This window comes from Megalops cyprinoides, chromosome 14 (genome assembly GCF_013368585.1).
Source record: "Megalops cyprinoides isolate fMegCyp1 chromosome 14, fMegCyp1.pri, whole genome shotgun sequence".
Taxonomy (NCBI): Eukaryota; Metazoa; Chordata; class Actinopteri; order Elopiformes; family Megalopidae; genus Megalops; species Megalops cyprinoides.
The window spans coordinates 26,969,377-26,990,299 of record NC_050596.1 but is presented as its reverse complement, the minus strand read 5'-3'; the positions used below and the strand labels follow the sequence as shown (position 1 = coordinate 26,990,299).

The 20,923-nt window shown below is 39.2% G+C and overlaps 1 protein-coding gene across 1 annotated transcript; it reads left to right on the top strand.

The window, feature by feature from the left end:
- The first annotated feature begins 919 nt into the window (after positions 1–919).
- Positions 920–13,372, top strand: LOC118789384 (actin-related protein 3). Its single transcript, XM_036545782.1, has 12 exons — positions 920–1,363; positions 4,455–4,510; positions 5,505–5,629; positions 6,313–6,423; positions 7,217–7,312; positions 8,867–8,974; positions 10,230–10,373; positions 11,152–11,325; positions 11,885–11,977; positions 12,247–12,372; positions 12,703–12,786; positions 13,144–13,372. The coding sequence occupies exons 1-12, from the start codon at positions 1,320–1,322 to the stop codon at positions 13,237–13,239; spliced, it is 1,257 nt and encodes a 418-aa protein (XP_036401675.1). The 5' UTR covers positions 920–1,319; the 3' UTR covers positions 13,240–13,372.
- Positions 13,373–20,923: the final 7,551 nt, after the last annotated feature.

Sequence of the window (20,923 nt, the reverse complement as noted above, 5' to 3'; positions counted from 1 at the left end):
TTCTATAATATTCTTCCAGTGTCTTAAAGCCACCAGGAACCAAGGCACAATATACAACAGATCCTCAACGTAAATAGGTTGGCTTCAAACTACAAAAATGAGCTTGAGAAGAGCTATCCAGGTACAGTTAGGATCAGTGAATCTGTGCAGGCGTATCTCGGAGTGACCAGCAAGCATACAGTTGCGATGGTAAAGGCCGAGATACAGTGGAGAAGATGTTATCAGGAACATCTAAAGAGTGGCAGAGAACTTGGTGTGTGGCTCATTTATGTAGCAGTTTCTCGAAAGCCGAAGAAGGCAACATTGCTTTCCATCCTTCCATCCATTGCTTTTCTCTTAAACTTGGTACAGTGAAGCATATAACACTTGTTTGGTTTACAGTGATAATCGCCCAGATGGAACGAACTTCCGGTTAAAGTATGAATTACTCCGAATATTATTACTCTTCACCTCCAGGCGAGGGCGGCGCCCTTGGCAGCATACCTGAGCCCTCGGCGCCGTGTCTTGCGAGTCTAATCTATGGTAATAAACTCCCCCGCTCATCGACACAGAGATTCTATGGGACCGAAACGCTCACATCCTGAGCCACTTCCCCACCTGTGATCCACACGTCGTACCGTAAACACACCGGCTCACTGCCATCTGAGTGGACGTTGCGCAGAATCACAATCGACCTGCATATTCACGACCGTCACTTCAGAGCAAGCGCTACGCAGTTAAACTAATTTCACTATTACATGGATAGGCTGAACTGCAATTCAGTGTTTACTAGTCACAGCCTATCTTTATACTATAACCATCCGCTGTGCCTGCTCTGACGCGACAATTTTGAAAAAAAAATCTCATAATGTTCGTGTTTCATACACAGCAACACATTTAGCTCGTTAAAGCACACATTAAAATGGCGGGATACACAACATATTTTGCATTATAAACTATTTTTATCTAAAAAAAACAGCGACCGTGATTAACAATGGTTTTGCTCTGGCTTTACATTTGCCTGACGTCAGCCATCTTGCTTCTTCTATATGCCCGAGACGCTCCGGGTACTTTCTGCCCCTTACAACAGATCTAAGATCAGTTTTCCCACCCCAATCACATCCTCGGCCATTTGGCGTGCAATTTTGACTCTGGTCCAGGATCAGTTTCTGAGGGCAGAAAGTGCCTACCACCGCCCGGGACCCGAGTGCGGAAGTAGAAACATCTCTGTACGGGTTCAGGGTTCCGCCTCTGAATGGTGAGATAGCACCTCTACCCGACACAGACTACTTCCCTGTAAAGATCGAGCCCCGCAAATTTAACTCGCTCGATTGCAAGCGATGGCTGGACGGTTACCGGCTTGTGTAGTCGACTGTGGCACCGGGTAAGTCATTTAAATCGCATGGACGGTATTCTAGACCAGACGGAAAATCTGAGTGTACGGATGGGAGAATCCCTTTGCTTTTGTCAGTCGGCAGCAGGGGTGTGTTGCAGTGTTATTTTGGTAGCTGGCTTTGCTAACTCACACAGGCAGAATGGCTCAGCGCAAGATGTTTCTTTCATTCATTAGGCGTGCTCTTTTCAAAGATGAATGAATGCGAATACTGCCGTTTGATGGCAATCCCATTACAGTGGGCAATTTGGTTAGCTAGCTTGCATTCTTGCTTGTATTTGTGAGGAGTAACTTGCGAGCTAGCTATTTGGTTCCATCATCAGAAATCATCTTCCTGTCTGAGTGGCTTGCAGTGAATAGGTCCATCAGTAACGAATTCATAACGTTATTTGGTTGACCAGCTCACTACCTGCATATCCTGGTAGATGGTGTTTTTTTTATTGCTGGGCATTTTGCCTAAATGATTTCTGACATTCAGAAGCTGAGTTAGAGGAAGTGGGCCTGTTTCCCGGTGTCTAATGGATTTTTTTTTTTTTTTTTTTTTGCATTAACTAGCCATCAAGACCATTTTGGTGCGCACATGCGCACAAAGACTTCCTAGGTTTGTGAAATCCTCTTCCTGGTTTACCCGTTTTATTCCATATATGGTGTTCTTCTGCATCCGAATTAATTTTCAAGTTCTCTTATTTGCAAAAGCTCTTCCTCAGAGTGTTACCTTTTAATTTAGAAACAAAAAAGTTAACGAAACAGATTATACATCGCGCCGCAACAGCAACTGGCTAGTATTGCCAACCAAAAATAAAGGTCACGTTAGCTTGCTAGCTAAAATAATGCACATTCGACAATTTACTAACAGACTAAGTAGGTAACGTTACTTTGCATGATGTCTCGGGCGAGCTAGCAATATGAATCACACAATGTATCTGTGGGTAAAGTCATGAAGGTATATCACAGATATCTCAGGAGTACGCTTAATACAACCAGTTCGCTAATAATCTAATATCCAGGCATCTCTGGAAGTATAATCTGAGCGCCGAGCTACACTTTTAAAAGACCCTGCAGCCAGTATCAGTAGAGTGGGGTTTGTACATCCTTACAAAAGCTTTGTGCAATCCATCACCTTTACCTTTAGCCTATGTAACAGTTTGTTACAAGTCTTGAATGTCAGCAGCTGAAGTGAGACTTGTCCATTCATTTATCGTGGCCATCTAATAGAGCTACCCCATGGTTAGGCTTTTTGCTGCTGACATTTGTTGGTAATGCAGTAGAGGAATTGGAGGAAAGTTTAAACTGGCAGCCCCTAAGCCTTAGTCATTGCTCATATAGGTCTGTTTATGCTGCTGTCTCAATTGTTTGTTGTTTGGGGAGGTCAGATAGCTTCATGTTACTTATGCAGGGTGCAGTGTAGGAGTCCATTGATGAAATGGCACTCTTACACAACTTGCGAGTATTCGGAATGCAAAAATGCATGTTGTGGCTTTATTTCAAAAGTAGACTTACTGAAGTGCAGGTATATTAGTGCCATTTGTTTGCATATGATGTACTATTCTGAGATGGATTCATGTACTGTAAGTTAAGGTTGGTATCGCCACCTTAAGAAGTGGCTTTTTCTTATGGATTTATATTGCGCTTAGTAATAAGTTTGAGAAAGTTCCCCTAGAAAGTTCAGCTGTACTTAATCTTTAACAGCCAACAGCTTGCTCAGACTTGACTGTCTGTTGCATACTCCTAATTTTTCTCCTTCAAGATTTTTTTTCACTTCTGTGACATCATCTTTTCAGAGAATATTGTCTAGGCCTATATTAAGGGGGGGGTTATTGTAATAATTGAGGAACTGCATCTTCTGTGCAAAGTGAAAATGTGGACAAGAGATAACCACAAGACTTGAGTCATGTTCATCATTTTAGTAATGTGTCAAACTAAAAACCTAAGGAAGACCTTTAGCTTTACGTTTTGTAACACACTCCATTTTTTGTAGAACAGTCTCAAAAATTGTGATCATTCTGTAGTTTACATGAATGACGTTTCCCTTATTTTTGCCAAATAAAAATTGTTCACTGGACGTTTGTTCTGTCAATAGTGTTTGCTACACTCTTGACCAAGATATTTAACATAAATTGCTTCAGTAAACTTGTGTGTTAAAATATAATACGAAAAGTGTAAGTAGCTCTGCATAAGGGCTTCTGACAAGCAGACACCTTCAGTCATGCATCTTTCATTAATGGCAACTGTCACCTTGCCTTCCAGAAGGTTTCTTTTTGCATGTTGTAAATTTCCCTAGTACCTTAAATGTAATATGCATCTTTATACTAACTCTACACCTGACATATAAGCATTATTATAACCAGACATTGAGCATATGCCTTGTTCTGGTGTAGACTTTACAGTCTGCAGGTTTGCAGTCTGACAAGAGTCTATTGCTTGTTGCAGCAGATCAGCCAGGCCAGGTGACTTTTCCAGACAAGTTAGGAATTTACTCTGGAATGTAGCCCTGCTCGTCCCATTCCAGCTGAGGCTCACCATAGTATGAATGAGATCAGGATGGGTAGTGATATTGTCAGTCCATAGACCAGAGCCTTTTTGAAAAGTTGAACATTCAGCAGTAGAAGCACCCGGGGGGGGGGGGGGGGGGGGGACTTCTAAATGTGTTCTGTCATCCCCCGTCTTTATTTATTTACTTGTGGTCCTTTTCTGGGTTTATGTATGTATGCCAAAAAAAACTTGATTCTACATGGCAGTATTCTGTACTGTGATACTTTACTTCTCCCCCTAATTTGAAGAGGCTGAAAGATTTAGGAAGTAAGCCTCTTCAGGTTTCTGTTCTCAGATCTGAGGCACTTTGGTAGATTGCTTTGGCTTGCGTGCAACGACACAGAACCTTGTCACTGTTTTAAAAGCACTAAATCTGTTACAGTCATCTTCCTCCTGTATATTTTTATTGTTCTCGGGCTCATGACCAGGCATTCTTATCCAGTGTGACTTGCAGTGCTTGCAGAGTAGGCCTACACCTTACGTTCTGTGTAAATACTTAAGTGTGTGTGTGCCAAATTTGTAAAACGCATTAACAGTCTGTTCCTTTCAGATACACAAAACTTGGCTATGCTGGGAACACAGAGCCACAGTTTATTGTTCCATCATGTAAGTATGCCTTCATTTTTAAGGTGATGTTATTTAACATACAGATATGTCTACTTTGATCTACAGGACTGTTAGAGAACGGGCCTCAACCACATGTGGTTTCACATTAAAGGGAGGCCATGTATACTTTTTATGTTTACCGTCTGATTAGATTATTATTTATTTTAAAAGTTCACTTATCTTGAAACCCCTGGTACTGAGCACAATTTAATCTACTTCCGTCAAGGTCTTTATAGATAGTGCGCGGCACAGGGGGATAAGCTGGATGAATACCAGACCTGAACAAAAGTGCTCTATTGGGTGGCTTATACATATGAATCAGATGGTGATTTCCAAGGAAAACCATCCGGAACTGGGGTAGCAACCCGCACAAAGCATGAAAGGGAACAATTTTGTGGTCATTGCAGTCCACGGGGGGTACTGATGTTCAGGCTGTCCAGAACAGAGGGCACCTTTTGCTTTGTCCCTCCTCTTATGTGTGTTTGCATGCACACTCGTTCATAGTTAAATATAGAAAGGCTTTTTAGAAAACACTCAGGAAATGCCAAGTGTTGAGAGGCATGTAGAGGTCATTCACAGTACAGCTTTCAGTTGGTGTCTCCCCTTTATACAGATTTGTCTGTACCTGCATTGAAATAGCTTGTGATTCTGAGATGTTCTCAAACATGGTTTGACTTATATATGTTTGGCCTCTCAGAATTAATGTCTAATTGCATGTTGCATTAATTAATATAAAGCTCTGTGTGTGGTACAATTAGTCATGAGGTGGTGTGAAACCCACATGTATTTTATTGTAATTTGACATTGATGAAGACCGCACAAAGTTGGCAGAGATTGTGGCATTCTGAAGTAGCACTAGGACAGTGTGCTTTTTTTTTTTTTAAATGTCAAATGAGAATGTAGAAAGATGGAGAGCTGCATTTGACTCAGTGGCTGATCCTTAAGATCCTTTCGTATGTAATGGGCCAAATATTGTGACTTTTATCTCCTGTAGGTATTGCCATCAAGGAGTCTGCAAAGGTTGGGGATCAGGCCCAGCGGAGGATGATGAAGGGGGTGGATGATCTGGACTTCTTCATTGGGGACGAGGCCATAGACAAACCCACATATGCCACAAAGGTAGAGAGTGTGATCTTGACTGTGGACCAAAGTCAGGCCTGTCCAGCTCCAGGCCTCAGGGGTTGAGAGTTGTCGGAGTGCCATTGCTAAAGTAGTAACATCAGCATATACCCTTTTTATGCATTTGATCACCCATGTTAATTTATTCATTAAATTATTAAATTATGTTCCCAGAGGATTTAATTCGACTTACATAATCGCTTAAAAAACCCACACATTTTGTAAGAATCTTGAATGAGCTTTAATATGACATCTTTAATGAAGGGTGCATGCAAATACATCTCATTAGATAATGTCCCATTAGATATTAGTTATATAAGTCGCCAGCCTAACTTACTTTTTAACTCGTGTGTCTTATCTTCCTCCAAAAATGTCCGTTGTACTCATTATGTCAGATGCATTAATTGACCGCACCAGTCCCAAATAAAGGTAATTGTCAAGAGGGCCTGATATGCTTAATAACAGTAGCAATTAATGACCGTGGTGTTTTGGGCTTGAATCCCAGGTGTGACAGTATGATTTTGCTGTAAAAAGGTACCCAATCCTGAATTAAACCATTTGCAACAGTCCGCACCCAACAGCAGCATATAAAAGGCACACAGTGTTGTTCTTGGTATTAGGGATGTCTAGTAGGCAGAGAGAACATACAGAATATTATATTCACTTTTAATTTCTTCAAACAGTGGCCCATCCGTCATGGCATTGTGGAGGACTGGGATCTGATGGAGAGGTTTATGGAACAGGTCATCTTCAAGTATCTGCGGGCAGAACCAGAGGACCACTACTTTCTGTTGGTACGACTGCTGCAAAATAAAGCTTCCTTTATGTATTCTCACTTGCATTTTGTAAAATGTGAATGCATGTAATTACTCTTCTCAGGAATATCCTCTGTGGAAGAAGAAAAAAAATCTGGTTTCAATTTTCTTCAAAGGATGTTTTTAATGGGGAAATTTGTCTTAAAAGTAATGAAAACAACCTCTAAGGTTATTTGTGGTGAAAATGGGAACCCAGGTTTTTTCTTCTGTATTGAACTGAGATAAGACAACTCTGATGAAAAAGAAATTGAATATGAAAAAATACAGGCATTCACATAGCCCCTGAGTTCAATAAAATCTTCAATATTTGCATTTCAGTGTAAAAAGCCAAGACTATGAAATGGCTTCTTCCTAACAACTCCTAAAAATATGGCAGTCCTATTTACAGTATATTGATAAGAATAGTGGTTCAAGTACCATAGATATATTGTCACAATTCTGTGATACATGTATGACACCCCCAGCCATTTAGATATTATCTTGTGATGGATACCTAATGGAACAGGAATCAGCCCTTGTGCTCTGTAAGTCATGCACAAGTTGCTGTTGAGCAGTGTGAAATAACCTGCTGCAAAACAACTATGTGAATAAGCGTGATTGTTATTGTACTGCCATAAACAGGTTTGACTCACAGTCCACGTGTTCTCTGATCAACCCTCCAGAAGCTACATTGTAAACATACACTAATGCATGACTGCTTCCGCACTTTATTCTTTGAGTTTCACCCCTGAGTTTGACTCGTGGTCCATGTTGTTTTTGTCCCTCCCTGCAGACAGAGCCTCCCTTGAACACACCCGAAAACCGCGAGTACACAGCGGAGATCATGTTTGAGTCCTTCAACGTGCCGGGACTGTATATTGCTGTGCAGGTACAGCCCCATCAAAAACTTCCAGTAGGGTTTGCTCCTATTGGTGGAATGATTTCAGTTTGCGCATACAGAGAGTACCTATTCAGGTCATTACAAACAGATCTATGTGGTAATCTGAGACGTCAGTCTCTATGAGTGATGCATAGCTGTGTTGTATTGAATATGACACTTTAACAGAAAAGAGAGTGTGACAGATATTAGAGTAGGTATTTGAACTGCTCAGCTAACCCTGTGTCTGTAACTCATGTGTTGAAGGATGGATTTGTTCCTTTGTGTTGGTTTTCTCAAAACATTTGGTCAGAAGACCAAAGACACTCTGGTCGGAAGAAATGGAAGGGTTGCAAGACAAGAGTTGCATAGCATAGTGTGACATTGTCTTTTATGCATTTTCCAATGTGTACAGACTACATTTAGATTCTGTTAATCTCTGTTTTGCCTAGCTGTAAGGCTGGATGTGTAAGATAGGGGTGTTAGGAAATTACTTTTTTCTTTTTCGTAATCTGCATTCAGATCAGCTTGGTTCAGTAACTCTCCACTCTCCCCGTGTGTCAGGTCATTTTGTTGCCTGGTTACAACAACAACAAACATTGAACACAGTACCTTAAAACCCCATTTAACACATGAAAGTACACACATACATGTAATTCTCTCAGGGATACTTAAAAATGTAGTGGAATTGACTACCTCATAGTTGAGAACAGTTCCGAGAACAGTTTTCATTTTTTTTTAAACATATTAACTTAAATTATTCATGTATAATTAGACCAAATTATAATCCATCTGGGTCCTATTAAGACAGGGACTGTCATAAATATTAATGGCCGTTGGCAAACAACCTTTTTCTGTAAGGATTGTCTGAATAAGGCTAGCTGAATTTGTCCCAAAATGTGTGTCTTGTTTTTTTATGTCAGCCTCAAGAAAGGAACACGCTCACACCATGAGTTAAAATCATCTCTTGAGCAGGCTGTGTTCTCTTGGATTTTCCTGGAACAGACTGCATGTAACTGAGTCATCAGAAAACTTGAGGACATGGCTGTTATGATGCGTTTTACAGTTGTCTGTATAACAGAGGACAGACTATGCAACCCTGAGGGGAGCCTGTGGATAAAAGATGCTGCTCCCAGAGCCTCTTGAGTTAAAAGGAGACACTTTGTCAGCTGGGTGATGTGGTGCAATCGCATTAGAGCTGAGCAGAAGTTACCAAAGGCAGTTGAGCGTGACTTCTCTCTCCTACTGCCAGATGCACATGTACAAGTTTATGAAGACACAGTCACATCTTACAACCCCTCTTTGTCAGACGGCCTGACATTTTCATTTTGGGTTACTGTGTAGTTCTTAATTGCTTTCCATGTTCCAATTACCTGACATGTGACAGGTATGGGGCTAAAATCATTAATAATTTTTTTTTAATAAGCTTTTTTTCTAGTTTTTCCAAGTCCCCCCCCAACATTTTTGCAGTTGCTCACCGCTGCTTAATTCCAGCATATACAGTCATTTGTATGAATAGGGGAAGTGCAGATTTTCTCGTTGCTAACACGATCGATTGCTCCTTAGGCAGTCCTTGCGTTGGCAGCCTCCTGGACGTCCAGACAGGTGGGGGAGAGGACCCTGACCGGGACGGTGATCGACAGCGGGGACGGGGTCACGCACGTCATCCCAGTGGTGAGTGCCATCAATCAGCACCTTTCACGCTGGCGTTAGCTCTCACCCTCACCTCCATAACCCCTCTGAGGGCTCAATGCACCCTTCACTTGCGAGGCGAATCACAGCGTTCAGAGCATCTTCCTTTTTCAGTCTCACTCACTGCCACAATAACTGGCATCAGGTACATAAACCCCCACCCCTCCTATATTTGAGTATCGGCATTGTTCACTAGTGCATCAGACTTAAGAGCCTGTAATCCGTACTCTTCACACTGATAAGACCTCAAACCTCCATTGCTCTGTAACTTTAAGGGTGGATTTAAGTTTGCTGCCTCACCAAGATACTTCATAAGAAACAGGACAGTTTTCACATTCTCTTTTTAAACATAATCTTCCCTGTCTTGAGTGCATACATTATTTATAAGATATTCAGACATTATTATTATTTTATATTCAGACATTACTAGACAGGTACTACAGACATTATAGTACTTTATATTTCCACTTTACTGCACCAATCAATTAACTTTCACTGCAAAAATTTTGCCTCACGGGTGAAAGTGATGAAAGTTAAATGGTAAAAAAGATTAAAATAATAAAGATGGAGGAATAGCTGTTTTTCTGCTGGCATTTAATCACCACTCGTTGTACAGTATCCTGTAGACCTTACATCTCCTTCAATGGCTGTTGCAAATTTATTTACTGATATCAGCATATAATTTGGACATGTTCTCTGTGAGATACAATGATTTATGTAAAGCTATGTATGCGAAGGCGCAAACGGTTTGACACGCTCTCATAACAGTAACAACAGCTTCCCCCAGGCATAGCAGCCCACCACGTCTTCCCTTAATTCATCGAGCACATTTTTTGGCAGTTGTTTCATGATGTAGTTGGCGTGTGTTTTCTAAAATAACACGTTGCGTTTGACTCATGCTGTGTGCAGCTATGCCTGTGGGAAGGAAAAGTGGCTGCAAAGACGTGTTGCCATGGGAAATATTATTCAGAAGATCCGCACTTGTTTTTGTGGATGGCCAGTTGCTAAATTTAAGCACAAAGTGCTGAAAAGTCCCAGACAAGGGTAATTTAAGGATAATGTTGCATTCGTTTTTAAATGGTCCATTGACAGGCCATAATTAATGTTTTTGATGTAATTTCTGTTTATAAAGAAAATGTGAAAGGGATGCCTTAATTCCAGTCCACTCCGTGAATATTCTGTGCTCTGAACAGTTGTGTTTTTAACAGTTTTTTTGTGTATGTGTTGCTTCCTGCAGGCTGAGGGATACGTGATTGGCAGCTGTATAAAGCATATCCCCATTGCGGGGCGGGACATCACATATTTTACCCAGCAGCTCCTGAGGGAGAGGGAAGTGGGGATTCCTCCAGAGCAGTCCCTTGAGACCGCTAAAGCAGTCAAGGTAGGGTCACTTCACATCCAATCACAATCATTTACATCCTTTTACAGTTCACTACCACTGCGCCTTGTCCAGTTACAGTCAGCTTCTACCGCCCTACACTTACATACATCCTTTCTCAATCCCCCATCAGTTTCCCTCAATCACAACACTGGTCTACAGCAGCACAGTCATTCTCATCAGATGTACAAGAGCGAAGAATGTTTTCTAGATCCAAACAGGATATTTTTAAGGCAAAACTATTTTTATTTTTGAGCAATTACAATGTCATCTTATGTTAAATAATATAGTTGTTGTGTGCATTAAAAATGTGTTGCACATTGCCTGTAGTCAGTTCTGGTTTCATTCAGAACACTTCACAAAAGCAGGTCAGTAAGGTCTCAAAAGCCATTTTTAGTTCATATAGAACCATAATTTTATCCGTAATTTATAATATACACAGACAGGTGTATAGACATACAGAAGTACGCACATAAACATACACTGAAAGAAAGTGAGAAGGTGAGAAAGTTAGGCTGTGACAAGATGCGACCCCCCCCCCCACTAGTTGTTTCTCGAGCAATACAGCAGGTGTCACTGGTGTTGCATCACTGACATGTGATGTGTATTTTTCCTGTTTTTCTACACTAACGTTTCTGTGGACACAATTTTAATAGTAAGACACTCATGTAACTCATATAATATGTTAACACTCTCACACAAACACACAATATTTGACTATGAGTTAGGTAGAATTATTTATTTCATTATCTTTTTTTTTTGTCCACCTTTCTGATTCCAGGAACGGTTCAGCTACGTCTGCCCAGATCTAGTTAAAGAGTTCAACAAGTATGATACAGACGGGTCCAAATGGATCAAGCAGTATACTGGCATCAACGCAATCAGTAAGAAAGAATTCACAATCGACGTGGGCTACGAGCGCTTCCTTGGGCCAGAGATCTTCTTCCATCCAGAGGTACCTGGACACTTCAGCTGTGCATCACCTTTACAGCAACATGTTACAATAAAGCATTGCCATTTGATCTCTGTTTCTTAGCATGTTAAAATATTTATAAGAAATGCCATAATGATGTAATGGCTTGCGTGTGTTGTGGCATATATGTTAAAATAACAGTGCATGTTTTGTATATTCATTTATATAAAAATATTTGTGTGAAAGTGTCAGTGTATGTGTCTGTAAAATTCGACTTTTTGGCATTTATTAGGAATACATAATGCTCATAATTTTATTTCACAGTTGAACATATTCGTGGAACCGTCTAATTACAATACCTTTCTAGTGTATAAATATACAAGAATGCTGTCTGCAGGTACAATAAACTGCAGTTTTACAGTTTAAGAGGAACTTCAGTGGAGAGCCTTTGTTCCCTAATACAGTGATAAAATCTGTGTAATTACAGTTTCCTCGCATTTACAGGCTATTTGTGGGAGCACAAATTGTTTGAAAAATGACTGTTAGGATGCTGTTAAAGCGTGTGATTCTTGCCTTAAAAAATGTCTGGCGATTCTTGCAGTTTGCCAACCCAGACTTCACTCAGCCCATTTCAGAGGTGGTGGACGAGGTCATTCAGAACTGCCCCATTGATGTCAGACGTCCCCTTTACAAGGTAAATTACTGTAAACTGTAAACTAATTGTGTGTGTGTGTGTGTGTGAGACTCATGGACTCCTGCCTTCCACAGAATATTACTCTCTTGAGTGGGTGGGTATGTGTGTATGCAGTGGGTAGGTGTGTGTGTGTGTTATGTGTGCATGTGCTTGGGTAGTTATCAGCATGGGTGGGTTGGTGTGTGTATGCAGAGGGTAGTCATACCTGTGTGTGTGTGTATATATGTAGGATAAGCTGCATGTCATTCAGGATGCCTTGTGTTTTCCAGAACATTGTTCTCTCAGGAGGCTCCACCATGTTCAGGGACTTCGGCAGACGCCTGCAGCGGGACCTTAAGAGAACAGTAGATGCCCGGCTGAAAATGAGTGAAGAGCTGAGCGGCGGGAAGTTAAAGGTGAGAGAAGCAGCCCTGCGCCCTTGCCATCGTTTCTCTTTGGATCAGGGGAGTAGTGGGGAGCAGTGAGGCCAACAGCTTGAACCCAAGGTTGGACAGCGCAGCACAACTGCACAAGAAAAGATTTTTATGTCTTTATAATAATGAAAAAAAAAAATGGAGAGGATTTTTTTTGTCTTGAGTTAAATGGGAGACATGAAAGAAAACATATCAGGCAAATCTTTTAATGCACTTTTTTTTCCAGTGTGGAGAAATTACGAGTCATTATAGAGAAATCTTGTCTGCGAAATACATCCATTGTGTATTTGTTTGCTGTTTTTTGTTTTGTAGCCAAAACCAATTGATGTGCAAGTCATCACTCATCACATGCAGAGATACGCTGTTTGGTTCGGTGGATCCATGTTAGCCTCAACCGTAAGTTTTACCGTCGAGTTTATGTGTTTATCGAAAGGACAGACATTTTATTAATGGAGCACTAAAACAGAAATAATAAAATTATCATGATTATATACCATTAAATGAAAACTAATAATACTAATAATAATTAGGCATTTAGGTTTTTGCTTGGCAAAATGTGTTTAAGGTTTCTTTTAAGAATTTGATTTTCACAAACAGATTCAAAGTAAGATTATGACATTCATTGTATTTACATTACATTTAGTTGTCTGCAGGTGCTCTTATCGACTGATATGCATAGACTACAGGCTCTGCTCCTTACCATTATACCACACTACCCCCCCCCCCCCCCCCCCCCCCCCCTTGCTTCATCAGCCTGAGTTCTACCAAGTCTGCCACACCAAAAAGGATTACGAAGAGATCGGGCCCAGCATCTGCCGCCACAACCCCGTGTTCGGAGTGATGTCCTAAGCGCTGACCTCAGTCATCCCTCTGGGCCCGCTGGAGAAGAGGCATCGTGGAGGATGGAGCGAGGGCGGGGGGACGAGTGAACATGCTCTTTGATGGCTGACATGGTCTGAATGCACCGAAATTACCGGGGGGGGGGGAACAGTAAGCAAACGATATTGATTTACGTTAAAGACCAAACGCAGTTAGGCTGGGAAAAATTGTAGAGGGTGTCTTCAACAATGAGGGAAGATAGTTTCTAAGCCAAAATTATTCAAGTTTTTAAGTTTTCCTGTCTGCGGAAGAATGTAGTGGGAACAAAATGGTGACAATAATTGAATTAAAAAAAGAAGAAAACAAAATATTGTTAGTGGTTATCAAATGTAATGTGCCCGAATTCTTGTGTATGTCAGTGAGGTATTCAGATTATGGCAGGGTCTGAATATACAGTCGCACTTTGTATTAATTAGACAATTTACTCATTTAGTTACACTGCAGTTAGATAATCAAATACTGTGTAACTGGAAGCAATCGCTGTATAACTGTTGTTCTATACATTGTTACATAATTTATGTAATTATAAAACAACCTATGGATGATGTTTGGTGTTGGGACTGAAATTAGAAGTTAAGGCTTGCAACTTGGAGTCGGTCTAGGTTTATCCTCCAGATAAACTGAGCATAAATCATATCTGTTACTTGTCAACAACAATATATTGATACATAGCAGTTATACATTAAGTAATTGCATTGAGATATCTGTAAACTGCCAAGTTAATACAGAGTGTTACTGAAAACATTTAGTCACCTGCTCGGTTTTGCTTCAAATGCACTTCTCTGTGTACAAGGCAAGAGCTTGTTTATATTTCATACAAAGTTTTTTATATGTAAAGCTGGGGAAATCAGGAAAAAAATGTGTAATACAAGTAACAAAATTGTTACATGATTCTAAATCCACAAAGCAACCTCAACAAAATTCTTACTGCAATTGTCCAGTCTGCTCAATGCAGAGGCCAGTCCCTCTCTGTTTTTTTTTTGTCTTCTTTTTGCATTACTTTTGAACATGGTCACTTTACCAGCTGCACTGGCAATAACTGTTCTCAAACTTACTTACACCTATTAGAGCTTTCTCTATAGCCCCTGCCTGATTTCTTCTTTTATCTTGCAGCAAAAAATAATAATAATAAAAAATAATGATAATAATTATAAAATTGCAAAGACTGTTGGACCAGTATTGTAGCCTAGGACCTCATTTTTGTTTTTGATTAAGTACCAAATGGTCAAATGAACAGATTTGTGTATTTAATGCCTAGCAACATTCCAATAAAGGCACAAAATTATTTCTACATATTTGTCTGAGGGTTTTTTTTTTTCTTCAGAAGTTAGTCTCTGTTTTGCCTATATAAATGTGCTGTTATTCATTATGGCCTGTGTCAGACTGTGTCAAGGGAGTGTTCTTTTGTGGGCCCAGACGGACTTCCCCACCCCATGTACAAATGAAATCAATGATGAGCACAAGCAGGAGTGCACTGTGAAAAAAAGAAAATGTTGACACAGTCAACTATCCTATTATTCCAGCAAACCTGAAGAAATAAATTGTTTGACTTGGTTCTCTAATATGTTCGTCCTGTATTCTCTGTACAAAGAGGTCGCGGTGAAAACTGGAAATGGATCGTTCTTGTAATGTCCTGTGTCAATACTTTGGTCTCCAGGGTATCCAAGCAAAAGCGAACTGTGGAGAGTAAGCTGGAGCCCTGGGGAACAGGGCATTGAGATTTATAAGCTTGTGTTTACTCTGCAGTGGACGATTACAGTCCTCAGTGGAGACCGGCAGAATTAACGTTTCAAAAATCCTCAGAGGAAAAGGAATTTGGGACATCAGTTTCTGTCGTGTGGCCCCTTAATGCAGTTCAGCCTGTAATAATGGAAACCCGAGGCTCTTCTGAAATTTAGAAAATGGTAGTGTCTACCGTTTTTCACTTTAGAGTTGCATCGGCCCTTGAGAATGGATTCCATTACGTCTTTGACAAATTCCTTTTTCCAGAACCATAAACCAGTTTCCTCCTTGGTAGTAATCGCTGCATGCAGAATGTTGAAACAGTATGATTGCCGAAACACTGCTCAAAATATATGTTTGGGGTCAGAAAAGCTATTTCCTTACCTGTATGGGGTCTCTTTTTTTCATTGGTTTTCGAGTGAGTTTAAAGGCTTCAATTGTATGTGCAACTACCCAGTGAGGGAAATTTTTGCTTTTCACTTGCATCACGAAGTCCTGCCAAAAGCTCAATCTCAGTGTCCTGGTATCTTGCATTCCGGCAATACAAATGGAAACAATGGCCTCATTTAAATGGAGGGAAGGATTTCACTTCAGGCAAAGGTAATAGGTTTCGGCTGGAAAAAAAACACCCCAGAGAACTGTCATTTGGAAGAGATGTAGGGGGAAAACCTTTTTTAAAGAGCGAAGAGGTGGGTACATTCATTCCAACTATCAAAAATCAATGTGAGCAGCAGGGCTTAAAATGAGCAATTTTCTTATTGTATTGTCTGCAGGATACCAACCAGGCTTGCTTTGTTTAAATCTAAACTGACCGGCAAATGACAATTTATAGTGGTGATGGACAATACCATTGGGTACTGCGCAATGAGGTTGGTATATGGTGTAGCCTATACTATTCACCTTCAATAATTTGAATGTTTTACATGACCACATTGAATGACACCATATTTCAGTTTCTACCCAGCAATTTCATTCCTTTCTGTGGGGCCTGTTTAGTTAAATAGACTTGAAAAGCAAATGGATGAATAGCTGGGTGTTTTACACTTTCAGGTTTTCTGTGGAGACAGCTTACTGCAAACTGTTTTCTCTTTGGAAAATATTCCAGTTTCAAAACAAAATGTAACATAATGTCTCATATAAAGCATATAAATGGCCAACAGTGGCTCAGGAGGTAGAGTAGGGGATTGGAAGGTCCCTGGTTCGATTCTGGCTCCTCCTGGCAGAATGTCGAAGTGTCCTTGAGCAAGACACTGAACCCCAAACTGCTCCCAGTGGCCAGTTGGTACCTTGTATGGCAGCCTCTATCACTGGTAGGTACTGTAGATGTGAGGCATAAGCTTGTAAAGCGCTTTGAGTACTCAAAATGAGTAGAAAAGCGCTATATAAAAACAGTCAAAAAAATCATTATTTTTGCCACCTTTGTTTCAAGGAAAAGCACAGCAAAAAAGACAACTTGATTACAAACTTCATTAGATTAGATCTGTTAACACAGAACCATAACCACTTAATTTAAATTAGTCTGTTTTAGTAACATTTTTGGAGAGAATCCCATGTAAACAGCAAACACTTTTTAATTTACTGCTCTAAATTTAAAATGTAGCCTGAAATCAAAATCAAAATACTCAAAACACTACATCCGTCAAGGTCAATCACTGCTTGATTTTTGGAGTGATACAGCAGTATGTCTCACATTTCTCTGATTGTTGTGAGATGTGAAGGAGTCACACGCCATTCCAAAAACCCATTCCAAAGGTCATGGTAGAAGTACGCAAGTACTTTCTTATCAAAATTTGCCCTTGAGGTAAAGCAAGTTTCTCTGACTTTGCTGAAAAATTCTTTTAATCATTGCCTCCTGTAGGTGAAAGAGCACCTCAGAAGCAGATTTCTAGTGGGTAGAGAAGCCGCTAACACAGCAGTTTAATATGGAATATGTAAAAGCAAGGATTAAACTAAAATCCTTAAGAATATTTCTTAAATCTGTTGATATTATGCACATCTGGATACACATCTCATACAGAAATTAAATACACTGAGAAATATATTGTTCAGCCCAAGAATATATTGCAAATACATTTAAAATATATTCATGCAAATCAGAAATATACATACTAAAATATACATAACAAAAATATATACCAATGTACAATAAAGAAATAATTGAGTTAAACCACATTCTGTAAAATACATTCTCACTATATTATGTACACCTCAAAATGCATCACTTTGAATGTGTAACTGTAGGTATTGATCAAAAGAAAACCCCTCCCCCATTTAGTAGTTGTAAGAAAGGAATAAAACAAGTACGTAATAAAAACAGGGAACAATACATATAGTGCTAACAGATCCTTAACTTGCATGGGTTTGGTTATAATGTGTTGGCTGGTTAACTAACTCAATAGCTAGTTAGATCAATAAATAGTAAGCTAATTTGATATCACTTTGGTCATTAGCTGACTGACTAGCTAGTTAATTTGAATTAGTTAGCTGAATTAGCTGCCTGTTCATTTATTTATTTAGGTAACCTGTTTGGTAGATAGCACAACATAAGGAGTATTCACCGTTAAATCTAATGAATCTTAATAGAACAGGATTTTATCCAAACATTTATGAAACCAATGTGTGGACACATGTAGTCACCATGTACCTGTAAAGCACAGTCCATTGCTCTGCCCTCTCTTATCAGTAATGACCTAAGAGAAGAAACTGTATGTCTCACAAGGCAGATTAATGCCTATGGCAACACTGCAAAAATACATTTATTTTCTCTTTTTAAAAATGTCTTAAATTTAAAAAGTATTATAACAATTATTTTAAGCAATTTTCTTTTTCAAAACAAAAGCCAAAAATATGTTTCTTAAAAAAAAAAAAACACAAGAGTCACTTAAATGTTTTCTCATAACAAGAAAACTTCTGAGACATTTCTATTTTAAGGTGAGCTGAGAAAGACCAATTTAATTTAAAATCTTGTTTCAGAGCAATAGAGGAATAGAGTTTCTATTCTATTCTATTCTATTCTATTCTATTCTATTCTATTCTATTCTCTGGGAGCCCACTGCAGTTTGTCCAATCACCAAAGTCATTTCGTGTGTAACAGTATTGTATGCATGTATGTCCTAGGATGGTAATAAATGAAATCAGCATGGAGATTTAGGCAAAGCTGCACTTGAACAAGTATCAATCTTCAAGAGTAAATTGCTTCCTTTAAGCTGACCACAATGTCAAATATATCAGTGAAAAAATGACTTCCATTTTCATCAGGTGTAAAATTGATGGGCAAGAGCTCTACAATCAGCCCCACTTATGCCTGCGGTTCATTGTGTTCAGGGTTCATTGTTGGTTTCTTATTTTTTTTTCTAGTAGACTGTGTACCACATCATCTTGGCACAGCGAGTCCAGGCCTTCTGACTGAGGACTCACTTGACTTTCAAAAATGATTTTCCTTCTTGTTTCAAGAGTGTTATCCGCACAAAAAAATCCCACCGGGGGAGCTTAATTCGAGGTTTGTTTTCCCCTGCTCATTTAGTCTTGATTGAACATTCGTCTCGTATCGTCCCCGCGGGCTAAATGCTCCAAAGAATGGATGAGAAACCAATCATTCCTAATAGGAGGTTAATCCAGAAGGGCTGGCGGAGTCCTGATCAGAACAATGGCAAAAGGGCAGAGAAAAGGAAGCGTAAATGGCTGCAGGTAATGTAATGTGTTTATTTTGCATTGCTGCCATGGGTAGACTTTTACAAACGCAGTAAAGAGTTGTATCAGAGTCTTTGGCCTTAATGCCTGTGTTTCTTTACTTCAGGAATTCAGAAAAATTCCAATAACTGAAATGTTTTTTTGAATATTCTCCCCCCAAGCTGTTGTTTGTTTTCATGTTTAATTGTTTAAATGTGTGTTCAAGGATCTTTGTCATTCAATTTACAGCTTAACTTACAACTAGAATCCATAGCTGAGTTCGTGTCACTCAATCGCATTCTCAACAGGTTCGTTGATTAATTGTTCTCTGTGATTGTAATCATCAGTGTCTGTGTCTAAGGGCTGGCATTGGTTAACGAGCCTCACCTGTCTAATCAGCAGGCCAGTAAATACAGGTGTGTGGCTGGCATTGGAGAAAAGTTTTCAGGAGTTTGACTGTGCTTGGCTTAGACAGGTTCTTTTGTTTGTAACATTTTATGGGAGAGGCTTCTACATTAGAAGTTTTAGCTCCTAAGTGGTTTACTGAAGTTCTTCTTTATAGTTATCCTGTTTTATTCATGGCATTATTTGAGATGTCATTTTAGAGAAAAAAACTCATTACCTATTACCAGTGGGATGTTTAACTATTGCTTTTTACTTAAATTTACCTTACTACAAAACTAGTGTTTAGCAAACCTGGCAATAGATTGTAATGAAAAGACATCACCTAAATGCAATCTCAAATGTAGTGCAGTGGACGCATTGCAGATACAGCCTATATATTGTGATTACGTTACATTCATGTAGGCCTTAGGCTGTTTTAATGTGGGGTAATGTTTTGTCCTGATGTAAATGCATTGCATAGGTTATCCATTATAAACAGTGACCTCAGCTAAGACTTTTGCAGTTAAAATGCATTTTAATCTATTCAGAATTTAAGGAAAAAAAGCGTACAGACAACACCTAATCATTGCTGTATTTTTATTATGTAAAACACAGCTATATCATGAGAAGTACTGAAGACTTGTCAGTGATTCAAATGTCAGTCAGACTAAAACATTATCTGCAGATACTGGTAATCAATAATGAAAACATCTATCATTAAGGATGGAGACTAGAATTTCAAAGTGTTAAATAGTATAGGCCTCGAAAAAAACTGACCCAGATTCCGTATACTGTGGCCAGAGTTACCTCTCAGAAGTCAACTATGAACAGAAATGCACAAAAATTGCAAATGAAAACCAATGGGAAATTTGTTTTCTATTCAAGACTGCATTTGCAAATCCACATCTGCTCTTACTTATATACATACCAGACAATTTGAAAATAAATGTATATATTGGAAACTGGACAGAAATGGGCCTGATCCATATCAGACACTGAAAATGAAAAAAAAAAATGTTTTCAGGCTGCCCAGTGTCCCCACTCTCTTAGTGTAGCTTTTTTTTTCTATAGCAATGCGGGTTATGAAAGTTCTACACCCTTTGATGTAATAGTCCTGTAATTTAATATTGAACATAGCACAATATTATACCAAAGTATTAAAAGAGTTTATATCTTTAATGAATGACAAGTAGAGATTAGCTTGTGTGAGTATATGCAGTTTGTCTGGTGGTGGGAGTGGATGGTTATCAGCAGAAGCACCAGACTTCTTTCCAAAGCAAATAAATAGAAGCAGACCAAAATACAGCTGTCTGCATCTTCTTTCTGATTTAAGGAAGAAAATTTCTCTGATGAAAAAAAGAGAAAAAAGCCCTTCAATGACAATTTGTTTACCTCACAGCCTATGTTGAGTTCAAAATCTCTGTGATTTTTGAGAGCATAATATTCAACAATTCACCAAAAACCAACAAAAAGCTGCACTAGGCCATTTTTATCTCTGATATTTGAAAGGACATCCCGAAAAGCAGAGTCACAAGTTCAAATCTAATTTGCATGAGAATTTAATAGATGTTGAGAAATTAAAATGCAGGGTAAATAATGGATTTGGGATGCTTTATCACCAGCTTATAAATGATCAAATACAAGCCACATTTGCTTTGTCTGTGACAAAATCACACTCAAGTCAGTACGTGTATTTCAACATCAGTTTGAAAGAATATTAATCTGGTTTGTTTTGGAATATCTGACGAAACACTTTCTCAGGGTAAAATGGATTTCACGTATGTATTGGCGTTATCCTATAGAATATAATATTATAGTTAGGTATCCATGTTTAATGGGTTACTGGCAGGTACTGGAAGTGTTTCAGAAAACAGGCTTT